At 39.3% G+C, this 27,185-nt stretch overlaps 2 protein-coding genes across 2 annotated transcripts in view; both read left to right on the plus strand.

Moving 5' to 3' along the window:
• Positions 1-27,185, plus strand: part of LOC140229595 (complement factor H-related protein 5-like) — a gene marked incomplete at its 5' end in the record, with an annotated part of 197,862 nt that overhangs the window by 12,196 nt on the left and 158,481 nt on the right. Inside the window, 2 exon segments of the mRNA XM_072309840.1 lie at positions 23,473-23,694; positions 24,360-24,578. Coding sequence (XP_072165941.1) covers positions 23,473-23,694; positions 24,360-24,578 — 441 coding nt within the window.
• On the plus strand, positions 3,971-23,301 carry LOC140230105 (uncharacterized). Its single transcript, XM_072310307.1, has 5 exons — positions 3,971-4,063; positions 20,175-20,390; positions 21,486-21,632; positions 22,527-22,706; positions 23,276-23,301. The coding sequence occupies exons 1-5, from the start codon at positions 3,994-3,996 to the stop codon at positions 23,299-23,301; spliced, it is 639 nt and encodes a 212-aa protein (XP_072166408.1). The 5' UTR covers positions 3,971-3,993.

Consider the following 27,185-nt stretch of genomic DNA (forward strand, 5'->3'; position numbering starts at 1 on the left):
AGTCGAATACATGCCTATGTTATATCTTCTGATTCATTTCGTGTTATGTTTGCCGAAAAGAAAGAAAGAATGAAATAAATGAAATGAAATGAAATGAAACACCCCTCCCACACCCAAGTACAATATATGTATATATATATATATATATATATATATATATATATATATATACACACAAAATGTAATACACATTCCATGGAGCGTTAAGTGGGTAAGAGAATAGAGAAATACTAAATTCGTTCTCATTTTATATAGTTATCGCTGTCCTACACCTTTCCCGGCCAGAAAAGTGAATAAAATGCTGTCACCCCATCCCCTACCCCAAATATTGCCTTTTCGAAAAATATACATTCAAAGAGTGCAAGAAAAAAAGTTCAGCACTAAGGGTCAACCGATGTCATAAGTATATGGGTGCCACCTAAAATGACCATTTGTGAGAGAAATTTCATAATTAAGTTTGACCTTGCGGTTCTGCCTCTCCATTGCTCCGACTGTGTTGTAGCATTCCTTCAGGTAAATGCACTGCAGCTTGGCAACACGAGTTGTGTGGCTTCCCACGAGTCTCTGTGTTTCCATGCGAGTGGAAAATGGAAAACGTCGAAGGACGTAATCGTCCGCAGCATCCGTAACTGTCCGCAAATATCCGTAAGCTGACGAAAGTGTTGAGATACGTTAACTTGCAGTTACTTTTCGGATACTTACGGTGGACGTAAACGAACGCAAACGGACGGGAGGCAAAATATTTTGCGGATGGTCTGCGTCCAGGCTACGGATAGTTACGTTCAGTTAGGGATAATTACGTTTGGTTACGGTTACTTCCGTTAGTCTGCATCCGTAGAATCCCTCTGCGAAATTTTGAACATTTCAAAATTTCGCAGGCTTGGCGCCGTCATTTTGCGTTTCTTTACGGATGAGTTACGGACAGTTACGTCTACATACGTCCCTGCGGATGCCTGCGTCCACGCTGCGTCCCCTCATCCGTATCTATCCGCGGCGGACGTAACACATCGTAAAGCACTGTGTGACTGGAGCATTAGGGCAACATGAGAAATATATTCTAATTGATTATACAACAGACAGAAAACGTTACAGGAAATGAATCTGCCATGTCAAAAGGATTGCAGTGGGAATATAGAAAGTCAACAACCCTGTTGAAGAACATCGATTATCTGCACAACCTCATCTTTGTTTCTAATGAGGGAGAGGAAGCAAAAGATGCGGATGCCTTAATAACGTAAGCGAGAAAGGAAACCAAACATACAGGACACAAGAAAACCAAGAAGGATTTCCAAAAACGTGGGCAGGAATGAGTAGGCCTATAGGAAGCATATTGTACGAACAGACATAGAGAGCATAATTGTATCCTTATATCTGACACACAAACACAAAAATATTAAATACCTAAAACGTAGTCTTTCAGTATTTTACTTTAAATTAAAGGTTTTATAATAGCTCCAAATTCACTAAAATTTAACTTTAAACTCACTCTTTTCTCTCTCTCACTCCTTCAAGAGAGAATATGTTCACTGTTTTTTTTTTTTTAGGGTAATCATATGATTAACTTTCGGACGAATAGCCCGATTTTCCACAAACTTTCGTTTAATATGTGTCTTACTATAAGATATTGCAACATATATCAAATATTTAGGTTTCTACATGCAGAATGGTCTTTTGTCTGAGGAACCCATATAATAGTCTCTTGAGTGGGTATATCTTCATATTTTTCACAAAATAGACAGATGTTTAGATATGCCTCTTTTTTGTACTAATCATAGACATGAACGGACTGCGATTCCTTGCTTCCTGTCAAATTTTAACTCATCATTGTGTCCACTTTGTATATTCTGTTGAAAGAAAAAGAAAACAAATTTGAATTGAATTGAATATAAAATTGATATCAATACACGGAAGCATACCGCTGCTCCAAATTGATGATTATCATAACACATCAGGACAGCCAGTTTCCGAGGTGAGTTCACGAACACCGATGGGGTTTTTCCCCGAACAGTCCACTCGAAAAGTTCTCGTGTCCCGAGTTCCTGGATTGACCTCGGCACATTGAAGGAAAAAACTACAGATCAGAAATGCCGGAGAAAAGGCAGGAAGTGGGTGCATGTTACCATTATGTCTCTTCGTGTTTTTGTGCTTATCCCAGATGTTTTTCACCCGGATATCATGTAATTTAAAACTTGGCAAATCTAATGGGTGCTGGTAAATAATTTAACACCATACCTACAAATTCTCTCTCCCTGCAATTCCCTGCAAAGCACACGAGATAACTGTCTCAGTCAGACCTTGGGTTTTTTTTTTCTTTTTGTAAATGCAATTCCACATCGGTCCATGGTGTTTTTCAAATGGAGAGTAATTCTAAAGGAGTTTGAATATCAAGTTAATTAGGATTTTAGAACTTTCAATTCTTACAGTCTTTCCCAAGTTCATTGAAACAGTGATGTTGAAACAGCGATACTAGACAACACGAAGAATGTTAAAGGGATGGTCAGTATTGATGGAGATGAGAATTGGGCTTTTAAGTTTTTGCAAGATACCAAGAAAACACTAATTTATTGAATAGTACAGACCATTTTACCAAACCATTTTAAGAGGAATTTAAAGTCTATTTGATGAAAATAGGGTCTGGAATGGCTGAAACGTAAAAAAAAAAGAGTAAAACAAAGCGATCGTAATAAAGTATGGGTCCCACACTTTATCAGAATCACTCTGTTTTAGATATCTCAGACATTTCATAACCAATTTTCATCAAATAGACGTTGAATTCCTCGTGAAATTACATGGTTTTTCATATTTAATAAGAGGTTTCTCATTATCTCACCAAAAAAGTTAGAATCCTGAAATAAGGTTTGAACCAAAACTATACGATCCCTTAATTAAATTAGGATATCATTTCAAAGGCTCACAAGTCTGTCAATAGCCTTACAAATCTTCATCAGTAATGCTTTTGTGATACGAAATTGACTAAGGATAACAAACGAAAACATTAACACTGTCAACGAAGGCAACTTGAATACATATCTTCTAGCTACTGCCTCTCCTACTTAAATCATATTTGACAAAATGATTCATGATATATGCATATATAAATCACCGTGATTACCCTTTAACAACAATAACAACAACAAAAATCTTCTGTCAGGTAAACTGCGGTCACAACGCATGACAAAGTGATAAAAGGAAAATGAACAATAATGGCGTATACCATTTTTTTTTGTAGGTAGCTGTAGTTCATCAAAGTCATTGTGGAAGATTTGGAACAAAATCACTGAAAATGTTTTTATGAAAGAAATGATGAGTGTACACTGGAATAATTGTTTTGTAATGATGCTCGAAAATTATCAAACAAGAGCAGATATGCAAAGGTATACTTGACATCCTAATGCCATGCATACGAAATTCGTTATCTAAAAACTAAAGCACCCTACTTTTGACCCTTAACTGAAACATCAACTGCAAACATTTGTCAGCATGTTAAAAGGTAAACAATTTCTACATTGTAATTATTTACAAAGACTTCTCTCCTTTTCATTTTTTCGAGGAAACATATGAAATATTAAAGAGTGTAGGTCTACTAACATCTGTTTTCCTTCATTGACGTCAGAATATCTAAAATTAATAAAAAGTTCTGGAAGAAGAGAGAGAGAGAGAGAGAGAGAGGGAGAAGGAGAGATGAAAGAAAAAAGAGTGAAATGCACTCCCTCGGCATGCCGCGTCTATGTACGATTTCTACGGTCGACGGCCTTGTCTTTTGATTGGCTCTCAAGTTGAAGCATGCTAACCAATCAATGAAGTGTATGAGGTCCCAAAGTCACATTTCATTTTGCACATCCAATCAGCGATCTTATGGCCGACTCTGAAGGTCTTAACTCCGGATGCCGATTATCACTTCCTGAGTTGAGTTCGATAACACTGTTTATATTATGTATTGCACACATCCAAGATTGAACGTTGGGGACTGCATGCATCGAATATCCAGCTATCATGAAGGACAAACAGCGGTCACTGGTATTTACTGTCTCACCGTTTTGCTTTTGGCTGTGCTGCTTGTCAGGTATTACACCCTATCTTTGTTCATACTTTAATACTTCGGAAATATCGTCCTACATATAATGCAGTAATTTTAACATATAAATGATGTAAAAGGTGCATTATAAATACCGTCGAGTGAGCTGCACTAACATCATGAACGTAAACTGAGGCATTACATGTTTAATAAAAATGGTTCTATGAATCATTTTTATTCACATTATGGGTAAATACCAGTCAGCTACCTGTTAGACTTGCTCAAAAGCCAGGATGTCCAGAATCCGTAAAAGTGCCCCAAACACACTTAGCACAAACTTTGAAATTGCACATTGTTTACAGTAACTGTAAATATTTACAGTAACTGTAAATAATGTGACTGAGCACACTTTGTAACTGATTGCGTACCCATGAATGCTGCTGTGAAGGCTGAAATATACAATCGTGACGTTATAGTCCGGAAGCCAGCGGGGGTCCGCCTAGCTGAAAAGGTTACCAATTTTTATGTGTATAGCAATTTAGTACATATGCCCCTGAGTATGGAAATGCACGTCTGGCTGGTCATCGGTGGTGGGTGTGGCCAGGAGGGCCACAAAAAGGACCCCCCAAAATTAGGCTAGCCTAGCTGGAAAAGTAACCCCATGAAAACCACTGGAACTTATTCGTTACACTTACAGGATTAATGAATGACCATTGCCAGACGTTCTAAGTGGTGGGGGGGGGGGGTAGCCGCCAGACGCTCTTAAAGACCCAACTCCAGCTAGGCTAGCCTAGCTGAAAAAGTAACCCCATGAAAACCACTGGAACTTGTTCGTTACACTTACAGGATAAATGAATATGACCATTGCCAGACGTTTTAAGTGGTGGGGGTAGCCGACAGACGCCCTTAAAGACCCAAATTTTTTCCAGCTAGGCTAGCCTAGCTGAAAAAGTAACCTAATGAAACCCACTGGAACTTGTTCGTTACACTTACAGGATAAATGAATGACCATTGCCAGACGTTTTAAGTGGTGGGGGGTAGCCGCCAGACGCCCTTAAAGACCCAATTTTACCAGCTGGACTAGCCTGTAGCTGGAAAGATAACCTCCTGAAACCCACTGAAACTTGTTCTTTTGATATACTCAAAGGATAATTGAATGATTGTTGCCAGACAATAGCCGCCAGACGCCCCAAAGACCAAACTCTTACCAGCTAGGCTAGCCTAGCTGAAAATTAAAGTAACCTAGTGAAACCCACTGGAACTTGTTCTTTACACTTACAGGATATATGCATGACCGTTGCCAGACGTTTTAAGTGGTGGGGGGGGGGGGGTAGCCGCCAGACGCCCTCAAAGACCCAATTTAACAGCTGGACTAGCCTGTAGCTGGAAAAATAACCTCCTGAAACCCACTGGAACTTGTTCTTTTGATACAGTCAAAGGATAATTGAATGATTGTTGCCAGACAATAGCCGCCAGACGCCCCAAAGACCAAACTCTTACAAGCTAGGCTAGCCTAGCTGAAAATTAAAGTAACCCAATGAAACCCACTGGAACTTGTTCTTACACTTACAGAATACATGCATGACCGTTGACAGACGCTTTAAGTGGTGGGGCGTAGCCCCCAGACGCTCTCAAAGACCCAATTTTACCAGCTATAAGGTTCACATATTTCAGAAATGATAGCAGTGTAATTCCATAACAATACCGCTTGCTTGCGAGTTCACCTGTCTATAATCTATGCATGCCTTATTCTTTTGTTCTGATTCCTTGAGCCCCAACTCATGCATTCTTATGGTGACTCTCCCATGTCATCATCCTTGTTCATTGCAATTTGTTCTATTTTTTGAAAATATTCTTATTATTCATCCCAATTATCACAAATTCTGAAACTCTGTCCTCAGTATAACTAATTCTACCCCTCCCTGACTCTTTTATGATTCTTTCAGATATGACTGATCATTTTACAATAATGACTTGTTTTACTCTTAAAACACCAGCTAATATTAAACCTATTTCACCTCTTTTGTTTAGACGTAGAGTTTCACCTGAAAAGTTAGCTAGTTTTGATGTGGCTCTCGAGAATGCTGACTGGTCAGGAGTATTTGGCAGCGATGATGTTAATATATCTTTTTGTAATTTTATGGAAACTTTTAATCATCATTTAGATGATGTAATCCCAAAACAAAGAAATAGAACAGAGTATAAAAAGACACCTAGATTACCTTGGATTTTCAGATCAATTCTTCGTTCAATCAATAGGAAAAATCGTTTGTATTATAAGTACAAATTGGAAAAAACTGAGCGATCGAAGAATATATTTACATCATATGAAAATACTTTGACAATGATTTTACGTTCTGAAAAGAAAAGATATTACTTTAAGCAATTATCGAAATATAAGTTTGATATGAAAAATACTTGGAAAGTCCTAAAACAGGCCATGAATGTTCCGAGTAAACACTCTGACATTGATAAAATTAAATTGAATGATGAATTGATAAATGATCCTCTTCATATCGCAAATATTTTCAATTCTTATTTTTCAAAAATAGGCGAAAGTCATGCTCAAAACATTTCTGCAACAGATTCTCATTTTACTGAATTTTTAGGTCAGCGTAATTCTGATTCCATATTTTTTATACCAACTAACAGGTTTGAAATTATTGATATAATTTCCTCTTTTGAAAATAAACGAAGTTGTGGTTATGATGAGATAGACAATTTTATACTTCTCGATTGCTGATCTCGATTTCCTCGAGATTTCCTCGATTGCTGATCCACTTGCTCATATATTTGATTTGTCAATTTTCAATTGTGTGTTCCCTGATAAAATGAAATTAGCTAAAGTAATTCCAATATTTAAGGTAGGCGATAAGTTCGAAGTCAACAATTACCGCCCAATTTCATTATTATCGTCATTGTCTAAGATCTTAGACAAACTTATTTACAAGAGAATGATCAATTTTTTGAAGGTACTTGACGTTTTTACGAATTTTCAGTTTGGTTTTCGTGGGAAACATAGTACTACGCATGCTCTTTTGCATTTTGTTGATAGAGTTGTTCACGCAATCGATAACCATTCTCATTTAGTTAGTATTTTCTTGGACTTCTCCAAGGCTTTCGACACTATCAATCATGATATTTTACTTTATAAGTTATCGCATTATGGAATACGTGGGAAGGCCTTGGAGTGGTTCAAGAGTTATTTAGTTGATAGAAAACAGTTCGTTACAATCAAAAACAATGATTCCGTTGTCAGAGAAGTTAAATGTGGTGTCCCACAGGGAAGTCTCTTAGGGCCGTTATTGTTCATTATTTATATTAATGATTTTTGTCGCGTATCCGACGACCTCTCTTTTATTCATTTTGCAGATGACACTAATGTATTTTTTTGCCCATAATGATATTGATTTTCTTGTTCATAAAATTAACATTGAATTGAAAAAAAGTGACAAACTGTATCAGGGCCAACAGGCTATCACTCAATGCTCAAAAAAACGAAATATATGCTTTTTAGTAATATTGTTGATAGTTTAAGTACAAATATAGTATTAGATGACTCTCATCTACAAAGAGTCTCACAGATCAAATTTTTGGGTGTCATTGTGGATGAAAAACTTGCCTGGAAATCACATGTTGATAATGTCTGCAATATAATTTCACGTAATATAGGCATTGTAAATAGATTGAAATTTCATATTCCACAAAAATCATTACTTATGCTATATTCGTCGTTAATATTGCCTCATCTTAATTATGGAATACTAGTTTGGGGCAACACGCATCAGAATCTATTAGAGAGAGTGTTCCTCTTACAAAAGAAAGCTCTCCGTGTTATCTGTTTTTCCCCTGTACGTTCTCATACAAATATGTTGTTTGCCTCCAACAAGCTCTTAAAAATTGCAGATTTGTTTTTGTTTAATTTAGGGCAATTTATGTCTAAGTATTGCAATAACTTGCTTCCGTCTATTTTTGACTCTATGTTCCTCAAAAATCAATCATTTCATGAATATCCTACTAGGCGTTCCAATGAATTTCACTTGCCTCTTTTAAGAACGATTTTTGCCGAAAACACACTTATTTATGTAGGCCCAAATTATTGGAATTCTTGGAATCAAAACATAAAAAACGCTCCATCCATATATTCTTTCAAGAGGAGACTGAAGTCTTTTTTATTGCAATCGTATGACTCTAAAATACCGAATTAACCATTTGGCCTTTTTTCTCAGAATTATACTTACCTGCTCACTTTGTCCCCTCTTCGAAGAATTAATGGTATCTTTTTCCTTGATGTTCGCAATGTTGTCACCTATGCCATTTTGCCCATAGCGTCTTGAAGTTGACTTTCCGTATGTTACTCCTGTTCACACGTCCCTCTATTTTCTATTTTCTTGTCTTTTTTCAGGCGTCAAAATATTACTTTTCCCTTACAACTATCTTCTGATTCTCTTGGCATGCTTCGGCCGAAGATCGATGTTTCTGTTGTTCTGTTTCTGTTTCTGTTGTGCATTCTTGTCTGCTATTTTGTCTTCAGTTTGTCAGTCTTGTCCATCCCGTTTTGTCTTGTACAACTTTTTTTTTTTCAGTAGTCGTCTCGTTGTCTAGTCCTGTTTCATGTTTGTTCGCGTCTATGAAAGTGTATATCTGGTAATCTAATTTTCAGTGGGCTTCCAGACTTCTTCCACTTTGTTATCTTTTGTATCTACGATCTACGATTCCATCAATGTTCTTTTTCAGAGGGGCTCACACACTACAAGCTCTGTCTTTTTAGTGGGTCCCTCCATTTTTCGCACTTCGCCCTTAGCAACGGTATACATGTACTTCACTTCGATCACTTCTGTTTCTTTTTTACTTTACAATGTATGATTACTATAGGTCCTCAATTGTACAGTCTTTTCATTTCACTATGTTCTATTTACCATATTCTCTGTTACCAAAAGAAGTGAAACATTTGTTTTGTCGAAAAATGAAATAAACTTTGAATTGAATTGAATTCATAGTTGTACAAATGTAAAAATCTGAGAATCACCCGGAGGTCTCCTTTAATGGGGGAGTTTCCTGAGCGCACAGGGAAACCTGATTTGAAATGTCAATAGGGCAAGTGTTGAGACGAAATACTGTAGAAATATGAGAATATACAGTGCTGTGGTTTTGGTAGAAGAAATAGGGTATCTGTATTTGTCCTCAGTGATAACCAAAAAACTTATTTGGAAAGAATAATAGACAGCAAAAAAGAATTGCCCAATCAAACATGTCGGGATTTTTCTCAAACATCAGTGTTCTCATTTTCTTTGCAGTGTAAAACAAAGGTGAAAAACAAAAAACAGGGCCGGGTACAGTATCCGGATGGAAATTGGTGGGATGGGCGTAAACCCGCGGGTATTATAACATACTGACGTGAAAAAAAAAATCAAGACAAAAACTACTTTCTTTCTGTGCCCTGGGGAGAAATATTCATCAATTGCATTTTGGAATGTTGAAAATCACAACCTTTGATGAAATTGTGTCCTACAGTATCTCTTCTTATATGAAGACTTTTTTTTTATAATTAAGTTTCTTTCCTCTATGACCGTGATAAAACAAACCCCTGATGATTAAAACAAAAGACAATCAAAACTTGGCAAATGAACTCTTTGGACATTAGCAAAAGGGAATACATTAACAGTTTTTGGAAACATTTGATACAATTGTCTAATACTCCATCAAGCTCATAAAAAATACAATTCTACTGCAACAAGAAATCCATTCAGTAACACTCGTACTCGGTGTACATAGCTTAAAATGCCAACTTTTTAAAAATAATGCCCCAGCTCTTAAATTTACTGTAAAAAGGGGAAGTAAAGCTCAACACCTTTGGCCTATGACTTTTTAGGTACCGTATCACCTTACGGTTGAGGAGATGGGTAAAGAAAAAGTATTAACGAAATAAAACTTCTAGGAACATGCTTCACATGACCTCACCGTTTTCTTCTCTTAAGAAAGAAACGAAATCTGAAAATTGTTCAAGAGTGTTTTTGAACATAGTACATTGCAAAAGCAGAAAAATTCAGTGTTTTTAAGAAACATAACTCACAACAACAAGGAATTCCTGTCGTGTCTAGTATTGCACGTTTTTGGTTTGGAGGGTTTTGGATGCTAATAGTTCAAGACAAGTTTATGCTCCGACACTTCAATGAACTTAAATGTAAAGTAATGATCAACCTCTCTTGCCAATATACTCAACATTTGCTGTTCTTCAGTAAAGCATATGACAGAATCATATGAGAAACATGTCTAAAATTCATATGAATAAGCTCACAGCAACAACAAAAAAAAATATTATGTTATCTATAAACTAATACTGCATGTACTTAGTTTCGAGGGATTAAGATGCAAAATGTTATGACAAAAGCCCCAACGTGGCTACCAGCAATTAAACATCCTTCAACTTCTTTAGCAAATGAGCTCATGTGTATCATCTTCTTGTTGAGAAGACGAAGATGAGTAATGATAAAATAACCAAACTATCAACTTTCCTTAACATGTTTTACATGAAATCATTGCCTTCTCGTAACGAAATTGAAAAAACAGAACATCTGAAATTGTTCAAAATCGCTTGATAGCGATGAAAGCAAAGGAAACTTAGTGTTTGTAACCACTATGACGGTTCTGAAATTGTTCAAAATCGCTTCTTGATAACGATGAAAGCAAAGGAAACTTAGTGTTTGTAACCACTATGACACGTGTCTACAGATCTGTCATGCTCATAAGAAACGTAACTCACAGGAATATGATTTTATACAGTAAGTACTTGGTGTGGAGGACATTTAGATGCCAACTTTTCAAGAATAATACTCCAGCACTGACATTAACTGATGAAAAAAAGGAATGCTCAGCTTCTTTATCCAATTAGCTCATAGGTAATTCCTTGTAGTTGAAAAAAAAAAACCGAGTACACATAAAAATATAGACTTCCCGTAACATGTATCACAGGTCATGATCTCCACATTTGCTCCTCTTAACTTAAAAGAAATAAATATATATATATCTTTTTTATGACCTTTAAACAATATGAAGAAAAATTCTGTGTCTGCAAAGGCTTGACACGTGTCTAATACTGGGTCACGCTCATATTAAACGTAGCTCACAGGAACAAGGAATTCACGTGTGTATAAAATAATACTGCAGAGAGGGTGCAAAGTTAAACCCTTTATTGAGGGTGCGAAAATGTTCCCTTGGGTACATCTTTCCACCCACACTAAGTGGTGCTAGATTGCACCTCTTCTTGAGGGTGCATCTTTCCACCCACACTAAGTGGTGCTAAGTTGCACCTTTCTTGAGGGTGCGATCTTGCACCCTTTACCTTTCGGCGCACCTTTGCACCCCGTGTAGCCTTTACATCTTAGTGCAACTTTACATCCTTTCGTGAGGGTGCAAAGAAACACCCAAAGTTCAAAGATTGTGCCTTGTTTTGAGGGTGCAATCTTGGAACTTTGGGTGCTGCTTTGTACCCGCAAGAAAGGGTGAAAGTTACACCCTCGGGAGCAACTTTGTCCCCTTGAAAAAGGCGCAACCTCGTACCTTAAGGTGCAACTTTATACCCGAAGGATGCAAGAATGTACCCTCTCTTGAGGGTGCAATCTTATGCCTTATTGGGATGATGTTGCACCTATGTGGTGCTTATTTGCTCCATGACTGCTGCAAAATTGCTCCTTTAAAGGAGCAAGTCAGTGTCACCGCCTGCTCCTTTATAGGGGCAATATTGCCCATCATCTCAAGGTGCAACTTAGCATCACATAATCGGGTACGGTTTAGTTCCTTAACTACTCTAAACCTTGAATAGTGCGAACTGATGTAAGCCTATTTGCTCAGTATATAACTTATGTTGTTGTTGCACTCTGCAAATTAAATAGGATTAGTGTAACTTGGATCTTGTGAATCATGAAACGCGTGTGCGTGTGGAATTTGTGAGTTGTGAAAATGTTAATGTAAAAGTTAACTTAGTTGTGTTTGAATGATATACTGAAACCAAAAAATTACCCAATTACCTTTTCAATAAGGTGAGCACTATATCTATCAAACAAACCTTCTCGGCAAGAGGATACATCTGCATGAAGGAAGAGGTGAAAATATGATATGCAGTTGTCTGGATACGTTTTATTCAAAACGTTCTTCAATGCGTACTTATTCACATAATCTGTAAGAATAAGATATGCTTCTTACCAGTACTCAAAGCCTCTAAAACAAGAGCATGCTTCTTACACTTCTAAAGTATACACCATATCTTTAAAACAAAATGTAAGAGGATTTAAGAAGTTATTTGTATGCGTTCAAACGAATCCATATTTCTTTATAAAATCTAAAACGTGTCTTGTCAAAGGGGAATTCGTTTTATAATGACGATGCCAATTGTCTTAAAGTCCTTATCACGACATGTCTTGGAGTTCACGCTTATTGAAAACATGAGATTCTTGGCACGTAGATTATCACAACTATGGTTTAAAGAGTTAACTGAGATACGCATACCGTATACGGGCATTTCGATGAAAACATTTAAATACAAGGTACTGTAAATAATATGAAAATCAAACTTGATACCAGCCCTTATCGGCAACCAATAGAGACTATGGAGGACTGCAGTTATGTGTTCAGATGTTGTTTTGGGTGATACACGCTGCCGACTGATTTGGGATCAATTCGAGTCCCTCGAGCTGAGATTCCGGAACTGCAATGAGCAAACCATCATTATGAATAACAAAGTGACTGAGAATAATGCATGCACCAGTTTCTGTTCCGTTGTTCTATACACAGAAAGTTGTTTCGTTTTCCAATCCTGTGCAGGCACACATGGATTTACAGAATTCAATCATCTTTGGCTATAACGCCATGGTCGCGTGCAAAATGAATGCAGTTTAACTAACTTAACCTGTAGTTACTGAATAGGGGACTACTGTATATTCAATTTATACATTATAAATTATTAATCGGATGATAGAACCTGTCAAAGAGTAAATTGCGGATATCATATACCATTGTCAAATTCAATTTCTGTTTTATACATAGTATCAATGGAATGTTATGAACCACTTCAGCATTACCAAATCATGAAGTAATATATCATAATCATTTCCCTGAAACGGTTGCATTTGTATGAGCGGGAAGAGTTTGGCATCATACATAGCAAGAGTCGTGACTACAAAACTAAATGCATGTATTATACAATATTTTAGAACACTTTGAATCATGCCCCCCCCCCAAAAAAAAAACACAAAACCAAACAAACAAACAAACAAACAAACAACAACTTAGTGAAATGTTGTATACCCTACTTCCATTAACCTATGATCTTTGACCTTTGAATACATGGCCTGCATTTTTTTCAACGAATAGGCATTTGGATGCAACGTAGGTATATATAAAAGAAAAAAAAATGTTTTCGGGAAATACATTGAACCACTTCAGTAATAATTATGGAACAAATAGCAAAATATTGACACGTTCACTTCTTCCGTAATGACATGACAGAAAACTTTCCTCACCGAATCGTTCTGCCGTAATTCATGAGCAAGTCATGGATATATACTTAAAGGTATACATTGAGTCATTGCAAAAAAATGAAGAGTATGCTTCAGAACTACATCATTGTCATTTATTCTATAACACTAATAATATAGAGCTATTGGTCCGCCATATTGCCTAACAGGTCGTTGTCCTCCTCCGACGTTTGTTCAGCAAATAAGGCACAGAATTTAATTTTGCACTTGTTGCCAAAGACTCTAATCTTCTTTACCGCTATTCTCAGACATGTATGGTGGTGCCATGAATTAGAAACGGAAGCTTACAAATATTCACCATCTAACAAGGCAAAAGCGAAGTGATGTCTCGTCCAACGGCGTAAATCCATACTGAGGAGTGGGGGGGGGGATGGTCACCATCGCCACGATTACAAGCCCATAACAGGACCGGCGCAGCCTTTTTTTTTTTGGGGGGGGGGGGTGGGGGGGGGGGAGAAGCTTTGTGCCCCCCCCCCCCACACACACACACACTTTACAGGGATCGGATGCCCCACTCTTTTGCATTAAATATAAAGTGGGAGAAAAGTGGCAGCAACAAGAGAAAGACTTTTTGTTCTTGTTGCTTGTTTTTTTTTTTTTTTTTTTTTTTTGCTTGTCAGACGACTTTCGGCGGAAAATCAGACCTTAAAAGTATGAAAACATTTTTTTTTTTTTTTTGGAAATATCTGTGAAAGGGAGCAGAACGACCGAACGGGGGAAGGGTGTGTTTGGGGGGGGGGGGTATCCCTCTCCCACACGAGAAAGATTTTGCATTTTCAGACCTGAAATTCAGCGATCTGGTGCTCACTTGTGGTGAAAATTTTGTTTTCTTTTCTTTAAAAAAACCATAAGAAAATGAAATATTCACAATATATTATTGAATGACAAAATCGTGGCATTTCAGCTCTTGCTGTGCGACATCACTGTGAAGGCCTACTAAATAATGGGGCCTATCATCGGCGTAGACAGGATTTGATCTTAGGAGGAGCGGTTATGTGAGGGAACGAATCAAGCGAGGGGGGGGGGGGGGAGGGTATTGGGGTTTCCCCCTCCTACGGTGAAATCTCTTTGCGTTTAAAATTTTGACATTTTTCAGTCCAAAAACTGCCGTTTGTAGCTATATTCTTCGCTTTGGAAATTAAGGGGGGCACACCAGGCGCAACTGATGTCAATCACTGGCAGCAACATCAGGAGAATGGCATAGCGATTAAATGAGCGAGCGGAGCGAGCGAGCATGAAAATTTTAACATTTTACAGTCTAAAAACTGCCGTTTGTAGCTATACTTTTTCGCTTTGGAAATTAAGGGGGGCCGCATCAGGCGCAACTGCCGGCAATTACTGGCAGCAACATCAGGAGAATGGCATAGCAGTTAAATGCGAGCGAGCGGGGCGAGCGAGCTTGAAAATTTTGACATTTTACAGTCCAAAGACTGCCGTTTGTGGCTGTATTTTTTCGCTTTGGAAATGAAGGGGGCGCACCGGGCAAAAACTGTTGGCAATTACTGGCAGCAACATCAGGAGAATGGCATAATGATTAAATGCGAGCGAGCGAAGCGAGCGAGTTTCAAAATTTTGACATTTGACAGTCCCAAACTGCTGTTTGTAGCTATATTTTTCGCTTTGGAAATTAAGGGGGCGCACCGGGCGAAAACTGCTGGCAATTACTGGCAGCAACATCAGGAGAATGGAATAATGATAAAATGCGAGCGAGCGAAGCGAGCGAGCTTCAAAAATTTGACATTTTACAGTCCCCAAACTGCCGTTTGTAGCTATATTTTTCGCTTTGGAAATTAAGGGGGACGCACCTGCTCACAATCACTGGCAGCAACATCAGGAGAATGGCATAGCGATTAAATGCGAGCGAGTGAGCGAGCGAGCTTGAAAATTTTGACATTTTACAGTCTAAAAACTGCCGTTTGTAGCTATACTTTTTCGCTTTGGAGATTTAGGGGGCACACCGAGTGCAACTGCCGGCAATTACTGGCAGCAACATCAGGAGAATGGCATAGCGGTTAAATGCGAGCGAGCGGAGCGAGCGAACTTGAAAATTTTGACATTTTACAGTCCAAAGACTGCCGTTTGTGGCTGTATTTTTTCGCTTTGGAAATTAAGGGGGCACACCGGGCGCAACTGCCGGCAATGCTAGCGAGTGAGCTTGAAAATTTTGACATTTTCCAGTCCTAAAAACTGTCGTTTGTAGCTATATTTTCGCTTTGGAAATTAAGGGGGGGGGGGCGCACCGGGTGCACCTGCTCTCAATCACTGGCAGCAACATCAGGAGAATGGCATAGCGGTTAAATGCGAGCGAGCGGAGCGAGCGAGCTTTAAAATTTTAAAATTTTACACTCCAAAAACTGCCGTTTGTAGCTATATTTTTCGCTTTTGTTTGTCCCACTTTTATTTGAGAACCAACCCTCCCCCCCCCCCCCATCGACGCCTCTATACATATTAGGTTGCTTTTGTTAAGTGAAAAATCTGCTGCACACTCTTTGATAAATTAGGGAATATACGTCTATGTCAAAAGTGTACAAAGTTTATTCCTTATCCTGTATAGCGGACCTTTTGCATGTTCATGATTGCAATACAACGATCTGGTGCATAGTTCTGGCGATATTTGGACAATTTTCCATTAAGAAAGTTCGAGATTTGTCCTCATCTCGGGAATTGCTTGGGGGATAAATGATTTGTCTGTCTAAACACTTCCTTTGGGGCGGGGCAAATGCCCCTTTGCCCCCCATAGATTCGACGTCCCTGATCTTCCCTTGGTATGCACATAGATGTATCCTTACTGAGTCATCAGTCACTGTCGTTTCTCAGGAATGATTCAGGAAATGGAGGGGATTCAATTATGGCGATAAAGTTGTTGTTTGTTTGTATGTTTTCGTACATATTTTGCAGATGGTCCCCAGTTACTCGCGTCATAGCATGTTTACATGTAGACCTATACTATTTGACGTTGTCAACGCCTGAACCATACCTTACAGTGTATGTCGATGTTACTTTCTTCGCGAGCGAGCGAAGCGAGCGAGCGCTTAACAAAATTATACATTTTCCTACAAGATAGAATACTGTTCAGCTCTGTTACCTCTCTGAAGGCCGGCGTACAAACGTCATGCAATATGTCAAAATTGATACAATCACATTTCTGCTTCCTCCATTTTTTCCTCTCTTTGATTACAGAGATTTTCAAATGGTATAGTTCATTGACTTTTTGACTGTTGACGTAGTCGGACTTCACCAATATTAACACTTGACAGCAATCATTAGATGATCTGAGGAGTGAATTTGGTGGTCCTATGGCTCAAAAGTGTGGAAAGTTATTGAAATAACACCAGAATACTATGTCGACAGTGTTTGTCAGGTGAGATACAAATGTAGAACAAGTTCCAGTGGGTTTCAGGAGGTTACTTTTCCAGCCAGGGCTATAGTCTAGCTGGTAGAATTGGTCTATGAGGGCATCTGGTGCCCCCCCCCCCCCACACACACTTCTTAAAACGTCTGCCGACGACCATGCGTATATCCTGTAAGTGTAACACACTTACAGGATACTTACAGTTGGGTCTTTTAGGGCGTCTGGCGGCTCCCCCCCCCCCCCCCCACCACCACTTAAAACGTCTGGCAATGGTCATGCATTTATCTTGTAAGTGTAACGAACAAGTTCCAGTGGGTTTCATTAGGTTACTTTTTCAGCTAGGCTAGCCTAGCTGGAAAAATTTGGGTCTTTAAGGGCGTCTGTCGGCTACCCCCCACCACTTAAAACGTCTGGCAATGGTCATTCATTTATCCTGTAAGTGTAACGAACAAGTTCCAGTGGGTTTCATTAGATTACTTTTTCAGCTAGGCTAGCCTAGCTGGAAAAAGTTGGGTCTTTGAGGGCGTCTGGCGGCTACCCCCACCACTTAAAACGTCTGGCAATGGTCATTCATTTATCCTGTAAGTGTAACGAACAAGTTCCAGTGGTTTTCATGGGGTTACTTTTCCAGCTAGGCTAGCCTAATTTTGAGGGGTCCTTTTTTTGGCCCTTGTGGCCACACCCACCACCGATGACCAGCCAGACGTGCATTTCCATACTTAGGGGCATATGTACTATATTGCTATATACATAAAAATTGGTAACCTTTTCAGCTAGGCTGACCCCCGCTATTAGTGGGCATGATTACAGCTAGCCACAGTCATGTATTTGAGTAATGATGTCTTAAGCGGTTGTCAGTACCAGTCATCAATGGTTAAAAAAATGTTACTGTAAACCCACTGGACATGTTAGGCAAAATGACGGGTTGGCATACGTGATTGCAAAAATTAATGTAAGCCCACTGGGCGTAGGAAAAATGGGGAAAAAATATAGTCATGCGACTGCTCTCAGCCAATCATTTCTCTGGGAACGAAATCACCAATTTTATGAACTTTCATCTTCTTTAGAAGCTCGTATTTGTGTGTGTTTGTGTGTATGTGAGTGTGTGTGCGTGGGAAAGAGAGAGAGAGAGAGAGAGAGAGAGAGATGGGGGGGGGGGGGGAGGTTATGTTGTACAGTATAAATCGTGTATCGTGCGTGCGCCAGGAAATGTTTGTTACAATTGTCTTGACTCTGGTGAGGTAAGGAGGACTTGATAGGGAGGGGTGGCCGATTCCTTTGTGGGATACGGGTAGGATTAAGAGTTGAGATACGTACCGGTACCTGAGTCTTTGTTTTACATGCATGTATAGAGTTTTTGTTCACTTTACTTTTTCATATACTCATTTTGTAATCATGTTTATAATTTTGTATGAATGATATACGTATGATATTTCTGCCACTTTGATTGTATAAAAGGAAACCAAAGCAATAACTTTTGAATCGATGGCCAGATTTCCCTCAAACTTTCACTGACAAATCAAAATCAAATTGTCTATTGTCAGTCTCGTGGCCCTTCTATGCCTAGTGTCGGTCTCTTGAACTTGTGTTGTATGTTCTTCTAATATTGCTGCTATTATTCAATCTACGTTTACATTTGGATTTTGGTTTCTTTGAATTCAATTTGTACTTTAAAATATTTTTTACAATCACTGTTTTCATTTTGATAACGCACACAAAGTGATACCCGGAACATTATCTGAACTAGACCGAAAGGTCATCAATACTAACATTCAACGATCCGGGGAACAATGGGGGGAATTTTGGAAAGTTTTTCATCAGAAAATAAGAAAAATACATGATATCGGACGATGTGAATCTATACTAATGTGGTAAAGTCGGAACCATGCATTGAGTCATACGGCCCGCGAGACCCACATCCAAAATAGATCCATGGGGTCATACAGCCCATGAGTTCAACAGTAGGCAAATAAAACCCGTGAGTTCGACACAACGCCAAAAAAAAAAAAGGTTCACGAGACCGACACTAGGCAAACAATGCCCATGGCACCGACACTACGCAACACGGGTTCAGGAGACCAACAATAGACAACGAACGTCCACGAGACTGACAGGTTGAACAGCGCCATTTATATTATATTATATTACATGTCAACTACATGTATGTATCTATACAGAGTGTTGCATTAATGACAGAAAGGGGAAATATCAAACTCCCTGGTGCACTCTCGTCATGCTATCAAGAGCGAGATTGAAACTATTAAATTTGACAGCGCCATTTCATCGACAAGGATGTATTTGTACAGATGTGACATTTGGGGGCAGTTACGTCACTATATCGGGAGCAACATTGTTTCCAATTACTTATTTGTTTTTCTATGATAACATTTTACACGTCATGAAACCCCCCCCCTCCGAAAAAAAAGGACAAGAACGATGTAAGACTTCAAGTTTAGGATGTTGACAATGACATCGTGTTAATTTCAACGGCCTTTCTCCATTTTGAGCTGAGATAAAGATATGGACAGGATGCAAGATTTTCCCCCTTTTTTCTCTCGTTTCCCAATATCTAGGTATAAGGCCCTATTTCACATCCTACGCGACTGCTAAGACGTTTTTAGAACGTCAATTTGGACTCATCTCTGTAACTCCTTTGTGTGGGTTCAGTTGAGGAAAACTGTTAAGAACCTACTGCATATGTATATTGCAGGTATGCATCCTTGTTTTGGAGCTTCTGTTTCACCTCAAAACGGTCACTGTTTCAGAGAATAAAAAACTATTTTTATGGATGCATCTTCTCTCCCTGAATCATAGTACAAATACCATGATAGATGATTACGGTATTTGCTGGGAACTAATACGAAAACCACACCTTCGCTGATGATTACATCCCCCTCCAGAACATGTAAAGCAGGTGTCTACTGCGACATCAACAATAATTGTGAAATGTTTTCTTGTAAAATTTATTTTACGATTGCGCATGGAAGGGAGTATCCTTTACACCCTTTCCTCACTTTTGTGGTCCCCCAATTAATACTGAACATATTTTTGAACCCCCATTAAATTATTTCCCGAGTACAGCCATTTATTCGACTGACTTCCCCTGGACTCCTTTCATTTAATACCAGGAAGTGATCAACTCGAAAGACGTGGTTGACATCTTCAACGGGCAATGTACACCTTGTACCTCTTTGATCTAACACTGTCTACGAAAGCGTACTGGTTTCGGTTTGTTTAGGCTCTTCACACTCTTTTGCTTACTTCTTTGTTTTAGGAGTGGTAGCCGAAAACTGCACTTCCCTTGACTGGGTAACTTTCGCAAACATCATATACGACCCTCCAGCTTCAGCTGGGGCCGACACCTATCCTGAAGGAACGGTAGCAAGGACGCAGTGCGACGACAAGTATGCTGTGTTCCCGCGCGCCTCGTCCGAGAGAACATGCGTTGACGGTTCATGGAGCGGTCCTAGGAGCTCTTGTCGACACATAAGTAAAGCCAGCCATGCAGTGCCATACGTATTTCCGTTAATTGTCTATTTCACTGTTCTGGGAGTGGTAAATCATGTGAGGATTCAACAAAAATACTCAACTGGGTATGAATGGGAAATCAATATTGTTAGCATATATTTCACTTTGGCGTCTGTGCGTCAAAGGCAGTAACTCATTGCCTCGAAAGTCCACAATGATTTTCAATAAATATCTTGTACAATAATAGGAATGGGGCGATGCGATGTCTTAAACACGTTCAAACAACAATCCATTGCAAAGACTTGATTCTTTTTTAAGTTTGCCGGTGTCCTAAACGTTAAGTGGGCCAAAGCGTAGAAAAATATTCAACTTGCTAGCTAAATATATTTCAACGAGAGCCGTATCTTTATAACTCTATGTTCTCCTTTTCTCGGCATTCAAGAAACATAACAACAATCGGTCGATCGAGTTCTCGTTGTGAGGTTTGTTACGTATTTTGGCCAGCCCGGCTTCGCAGCCTTCTCTGCGCAGTAATGCCTAGGCTGTGAGAATCCGGTCGAGATGAATCAAAACTTTTTCTTTTAATATGACAAAGAATCTAATCCGAAGGTCAATAGGAGTTAAACGTAGACATACGAAACAGTTGATTCAGTATGCATGGTAATAATTGTATTAACCATTTCATTCAATAATAAAGGATATTAACAGCGAGTTCACGTTTATTCTAGTACAAGCTATCACCTAAGCAATATGAGGCTCGCAACAATAGAGCAGACATGCACCAAGAGGTTTTAAGTATTTGTGTGAAGAAAAAAAGAATCATCAAATGACTAAGAGAGAGAGAGAGAGAGAGAGAGTGTGTGTGTGTGTGTGTGTGTGTGAACTATATGCGCCTTCCAGAGGAGAAATATTTGAGCTAAATGTACATATGGAGCCAAACGGAGAAAATAGTAACAATTTCATTTAAAAAATGGGAAAATTGTGAAATCTCAGGGAAAAGAAAAGGTGCCTAGCGGCCTGCCCCTGCGTGGACAAAAGACAATACTTTTTCTCGGCTAAAGTGGTACTTAAAATCTCTCCACCTCACCGCCCCATTTTTTTCATTCCCTTTGTGTAGGCAGACTGTGTCGAAGAAACGATTTCCTCGTCGAATTCTACGGAAGGACCTGCAGCACGGCGTGCTTGAATAGACCTGGAAGGGCGTGTCCTCGGGACCAAAGCTGTATGTGTGATGGTGTTTGTGGATGGAGCTGCCTAGCCAATGGTAAGATGGATGCAAATCACCCCTAAATATACACACACACACACGCACACACACAAAGGATATTGAGATCGAAAGAAGTTTTTTCCCATCCAACAGTTCCCAACGCTCACTCTTTTCTATATCTAACTTAAAGGGGACAAATCACCCCTTATTCCAAGCGTCTAGAGTTCTTCTATTTCCACTATCTAACTGTTTTCAAGCATTTTTTTTTTTTTTTGGGGGGGGGGGAGAAAAAAAGAAGTTGACAACCAATTTGAGTAATGAAATTAATAACTTAATAACTTCCTTCGGAACGTCCCTTTTCAATTCCAAGAATCGACCGTGCTGTCCTTACTGGATTTGACGTCATTGAGAGACGCAAGACCAATTTGTGGCATAGGCAGTGTACAAGTAGATGTAACGAGCATAGGAGGGGCTGAAAATGAACAATTTAACATTATTATTTTTTTAGATTTAGTGGCCGACGACATGCCTGATTAATGTCATTCTATCGTGATTCATATTATGAGAAAAATGTTTTAATACTTTTTTCAATTTTTGATTAACTTGTGAGTTTGACATTTGCATTTTTAGAACTGAAATCAAACGATATGGTGAGCACTTTTGTAGAAATGTTTGGAATATTTTGAATAAAGACTAAAAATTAATATTCAAAGTTTATTTCTGAATGAAATCCTATTCCTGATGCTATTTTTATTTCCCCCTTATTTCGGTGTATTTCTATTCCTTAGCAAAGTTCTGTATGACATATAGAGGAATATAAAATGTCATATTAATGACAAAATGTTCCTCAAGAACAATAGATGACGCAGATTAATCACACAAAGAGAGGATTTTGCTCTCCATAAGCGTACGTCAAGACCTAAAAATGTCATTCTTATTTCCCTTTTTCAGAGAACTGTACGGCCCTGACTATTAAAAATGGACACTTGTTGCATTACGAAGTCGGTGACATCATTCCTCATGGAAGCGTTGTAGAATATGGTTGCGATGATGGTTACGAGGGCGTCCCATCAGGCCACGTGGAATGTAGGCGTGGCAACCTCCTCCCGGAAGTCCCCACCTGTTCGCCAGGTGAGACAGAAGTTTAAACGTCTCAAGTAGAATGTTTTTGGTTTCTTGTGGTTGGTCTTTCCCCCAAAGGGGCGTTATTTGAAAGTAAAAAGATCATTCGCTTCGTTTGTTTATTCCAATATAAAGGATCAGTGATTACAAAATAATCAGTCATAATGAAACCAATCACATAATTACAAGCACTATCGCATAATGACCTACCAACCCTATCGCCTGACGTCTTGTCAATACGGAATATGGTCGCGACAGTGGCCAACACGTAGTAAGACAAGACATTGGCGTCTTTCAAACTATAACGAACTCTCGAAAAACTTTGTAGTATGGGAGGAGAATTCTTCACGAAAACATAGAGGCAGAAAACTTGAGGTTACTCTTTTAGAAACACTGTTAATTATGTTGTTCTTTTGCGTTTGTTATTTTTTTCACGTCGTGGAGGAATGGAGGGGGATGGAGGGGAAGTTTCTTTGTTTAACTGTTCTTCTTGATGCACGTGATTAGATGTTCATGGCATGTTCATTCAATTCCTTGGTACACATGTATTCATTGTTTTTTATACCTTCATTCTCCAGCTGTTCTCACAGAATCAAAATTCTAAACTGTTACTTTAGCAGTGATATTAAAGTCAAAATTTTTAAAAGCTGGTGTAGCAATCGATATTCTTTCTCAAGTTTCTGGAATATCAATATTTCATCGGTCTACTCATCGATACTTATTGCGTTTCATATTTACAAGAAAACCTCCTTCCCAAAATTCTTATTCTCTGCAGAGATTCTAAAATGCTCACCACCTGTCTCATCATCTGGACGCTATAGTGTTTCACTCGATGAGACCAGCGCATTTCAGACCCCTTCAGGTGATGGGTACATACAGAATGTTACCCTTGAGGTCCGCGTTAATTGTGACGTAGGTTACCGCAGTCAACCCAGGGAGTCTACGGTGTCATCGACTTGTCGAGACGGTCGTTGGTCGGAACAATGGCCAACATGTGGTAAGACAGACCCGTAGCCTTTTCATAATTTTTGAAATTGATCGAAATGTGTTTCCAATAAACCATTTCGTATCTTCAAGAGATGATTTCGGATGGGATGAGCCGTCAGCTTTCCAGCGCTTTTTGAAGATCATTTTTTAGATAATGAGAAACATCTCATGAAGTAAGATTTTTGTTTGGAAAAGGAAAGAAAAGATAAAAAACAAAAACAAAGCAGCAATAAATAACAAAATACACACATTACCTAAACAAGTCAAGCAGGCGCACAATTCAATTCATCAAGAAGATTAACTGATTTTGCACCCAGCTTGACTACAGAAGCTTGAAGGTGTGAGAAAAAAACAAATAATATTTCTTGCATTTACAATTTCTGTTACGAGAGGACAATATCTCATGATATGAAGACATATCACGCAATCTCGTTTTCTGAGTAGTGCATAATACGAGGATTTGGGTTGGAGGGATCAGAAAAGATTTTTTTTTTTTTTTTTTTTTTTAACGAGAAGAATCTAAAAATGCATGGCAGCAAAATACGCTAGTACCACGGTAACACATGAGTGATTATGACTGATATCACTTTATTGCGTCGATTCTTCTTACCAATTAACAAATTTCCCTCCATTATGTTCAACCTTCTCAGGCATGCTCACATTTTATATTTGCAGAGGTTCTGAAATGCTTGCCACCTACTAACCTGTCAGGAAGCTATGGTGTTTCAACCAATGGTACCAACATGCGAACCCCTTCGACTGAAGGGTACAGACATGGGGACGCCCTCAACGTCAGCATCGTGTGTAACGACGGTTATCGCATTCAATTCAGTCAGTCCACGGTTTCAACGTCTTGTCAAGATGGTAGCTGGACGGTCCCATGGCCAACATGTGGTAAAACATGCATCTTCGATACAATCACCCCTTCGCAATTGTTTGTTTTAGCGTTTTTGTTTTGACTTCCTGTCGTTAATTTTTTATTGATGTATTATCTTGTTTCAAGTGTTATTTGGTTTTGTTTTCTATCATTTACTTTTAATTGCCTGTGCTGTTAATACGTTTGTAAACTACGAGGCACTAAATTCAAAGTTAGCGTAGATGTAGACGCATGTAGTTTTGAAAACCACGACAAAACCTTAAGGCGAAGACACCACGACAACACCATAAGATTTCTTAGGGTGTTGTCGTAGTTTCATCGTGGTTTGGGGGATGCCCCCCACAGAGCGCTTAAACTGCGACAAGTGTGAACGGAGTTTTGTTACCACGACGCTCAATTTTTCCACAATAGCGCGCAACCCTATGTGCGAACTAGGCGCCCTTTATTTTCTATCGTAGATAACTTTACCTCGAGGTTTTGCTAACTGCATGTAGGTGTGAACGGCATCGAAGTTTTGTCGTGGTTAGGGAAAAGAATTTTTTGCACTCGTAGTTAGTATAACTACAAGTTTTTGGATAGGTGTAGACATGGCTTAAATGTTTGAAATTTTCGTCGCGCCACTTGCATCAAGCAATCAGCGCGAAGTGTCCACCAAGTGGCACCAAATGTCGCAAACAATCCGCCTATTGGAATCCACCGGAATGTAATGGCGCGCGCCAAGTTGCGCCAATGAGATTTTGCTCCACGTGGCGCCACTTGGCGCCACAGAGGCGGATAGTCGGCGCCAAAGCGCTCCAAATCAAAAGTGGCGCGAGCCAAACGGCACCTGATTGGTGACTATTTCGCGCCAAATACCACTTGGTTTCCGCCATTCGGCGCCACTTGTCGCCTATGAAAGCATGACTGCATCGCAGGACTTTCTCACACAACTTTCAGTATTCGACTCGACAACACCTCTGTAGACGCAGTTTTTCCTTTACAATTTCTACAAGATTTCACATAATTTTCAAAGAAGATGCCCCCAAAAGGCAACAAAGGCAGTAGCAAGGGCAAGAATGACAAACTTGAGCAGTCCAAGAAGAAGGACCCCCAACCCAAGAAACTCAAATTGAGCTCCAGGGCGAGTCCCCCTGCAAACAGCAAAGATGACGAAGAGGATGAAGACCTTCGCGTGGTGGCGCTGGCTCAAGCTGATAGAGGCTCTGCTCCAAGACCTGCTACCCCTGTCTAGGATGTTGCTCCAGACCTTCCACCCCAGGCCCAAGAACAAGACCAGCCCTCCCCAGCTTCACCTACATCCCCTTCCAGTCACCATGCAAGTGAGGCTGAAGAGGAGGTTGCACAAGCAAGTCCTGGGGGCATTTCATGAAACATTTTTGTCCGACAACTTGTCGGACAAATTTGCTCTCAGCCAATCAGATGCAAGGATTTCAGTAGTTTTTAACAGTTTGTTGGACGAAATGTCTAACAAAAAGGTTCATGAAATGCCCCCCTGGTAGGTAATCATATAGGTCCACATTATCCACTGCCTCCTATGGTAACTTTGTGGACTTAAGCTGTGGACTGTAATATTGCATTGTGTTAGCACTATACTGTGTTGTCATTTGTTATGTCAAAAACTTAGTGGGAGCATAAATGGTGTCTATTTTTTGATCGGTGCATCTTGGTTGATGGTTTTGTTGATAAAAATGTACTATTTAGAGTGGTCTCGGTAATGTGTTATTACTTATTTCTTACAGCAGTACCATATAATCTATATTCATTTCAAATATGGGTATTTGTTGTCTATGTATAGCTGGGCCTTCCTCTCCCAAGGAGAAAGAGGAAGAACCCACAAACAGGAGGCAGAGGAATAGGGGCGGTTCTGGAGCGAGGTGAAGGACCGTTAAGCTCAATGATGCTCAGGAGGAAGAGGCAAAAGAGTACTTGCTGGAGTGCCCGATGGGGTGTTTCATAACTGTTCGTAAAGTTACGAACGACTTACGAGCGACTGCCGATCAGTTATTGTGCTGAATTATGGAAATTCTAATGAGTATAGCACATCAGAACTGATCACCAGTCGCTCGTAAGTTGTTCGTAACTTTACGAACAGCTTTATGAAACAGGGCCCAGGGCCTCTACAACAAGCGGGATGCCATGTGGGCCGAACCTGACAAGAAAGATGAGACCTGGAAGAGGCTGGCCGACCAGTGTTTTTATTGACGGTTATGGAGCATTGCGTTTGTCACTATTTTTGACACTTAAAGAGCATTGTGTTTCTTACTATGACTGACACTTATTCATGGATGTGATTGGATAGTTGGGTGATTGTTTTTGCAAGTGTGTGATGTATGCATATTTTCCTTATGTCATTGAAATTCCATAAAAATGTCATTTGTGATTTATTGTTGTCTTGCTACAAAGGTGTTGTGAATAATAGAGTACAAAGCCACACAGGCGGAACCCTCCAGTAAGGACTTATAGAACAGGAATAGCAGTGTTTTTATTGACAGTTATGGAGCATTGCGTTTGTCACTATTTTTGACACTTAATGAGCATTGTGTTTTTACTATGGTTGACACTTTTTCATGGAGCTTTAATATGTTTATGGACATTGTTGGACAGTTGGATTATTGTTTTTGTAT

The sequence above is a fragment of the Diadema setosum genome, chromosome 6, assembly GCF_964275005.1.
Source record: "Diadema setosum chromosome 6, eeDiaSeto1, whole genome shotgun sequence".
Classification (NCBI taxonomy): Eukaryota; Metazoa; Echinodermata; class Echinoidea; order Diadematoida; family Diadematidae; genus Diadema; species Diadema setosum.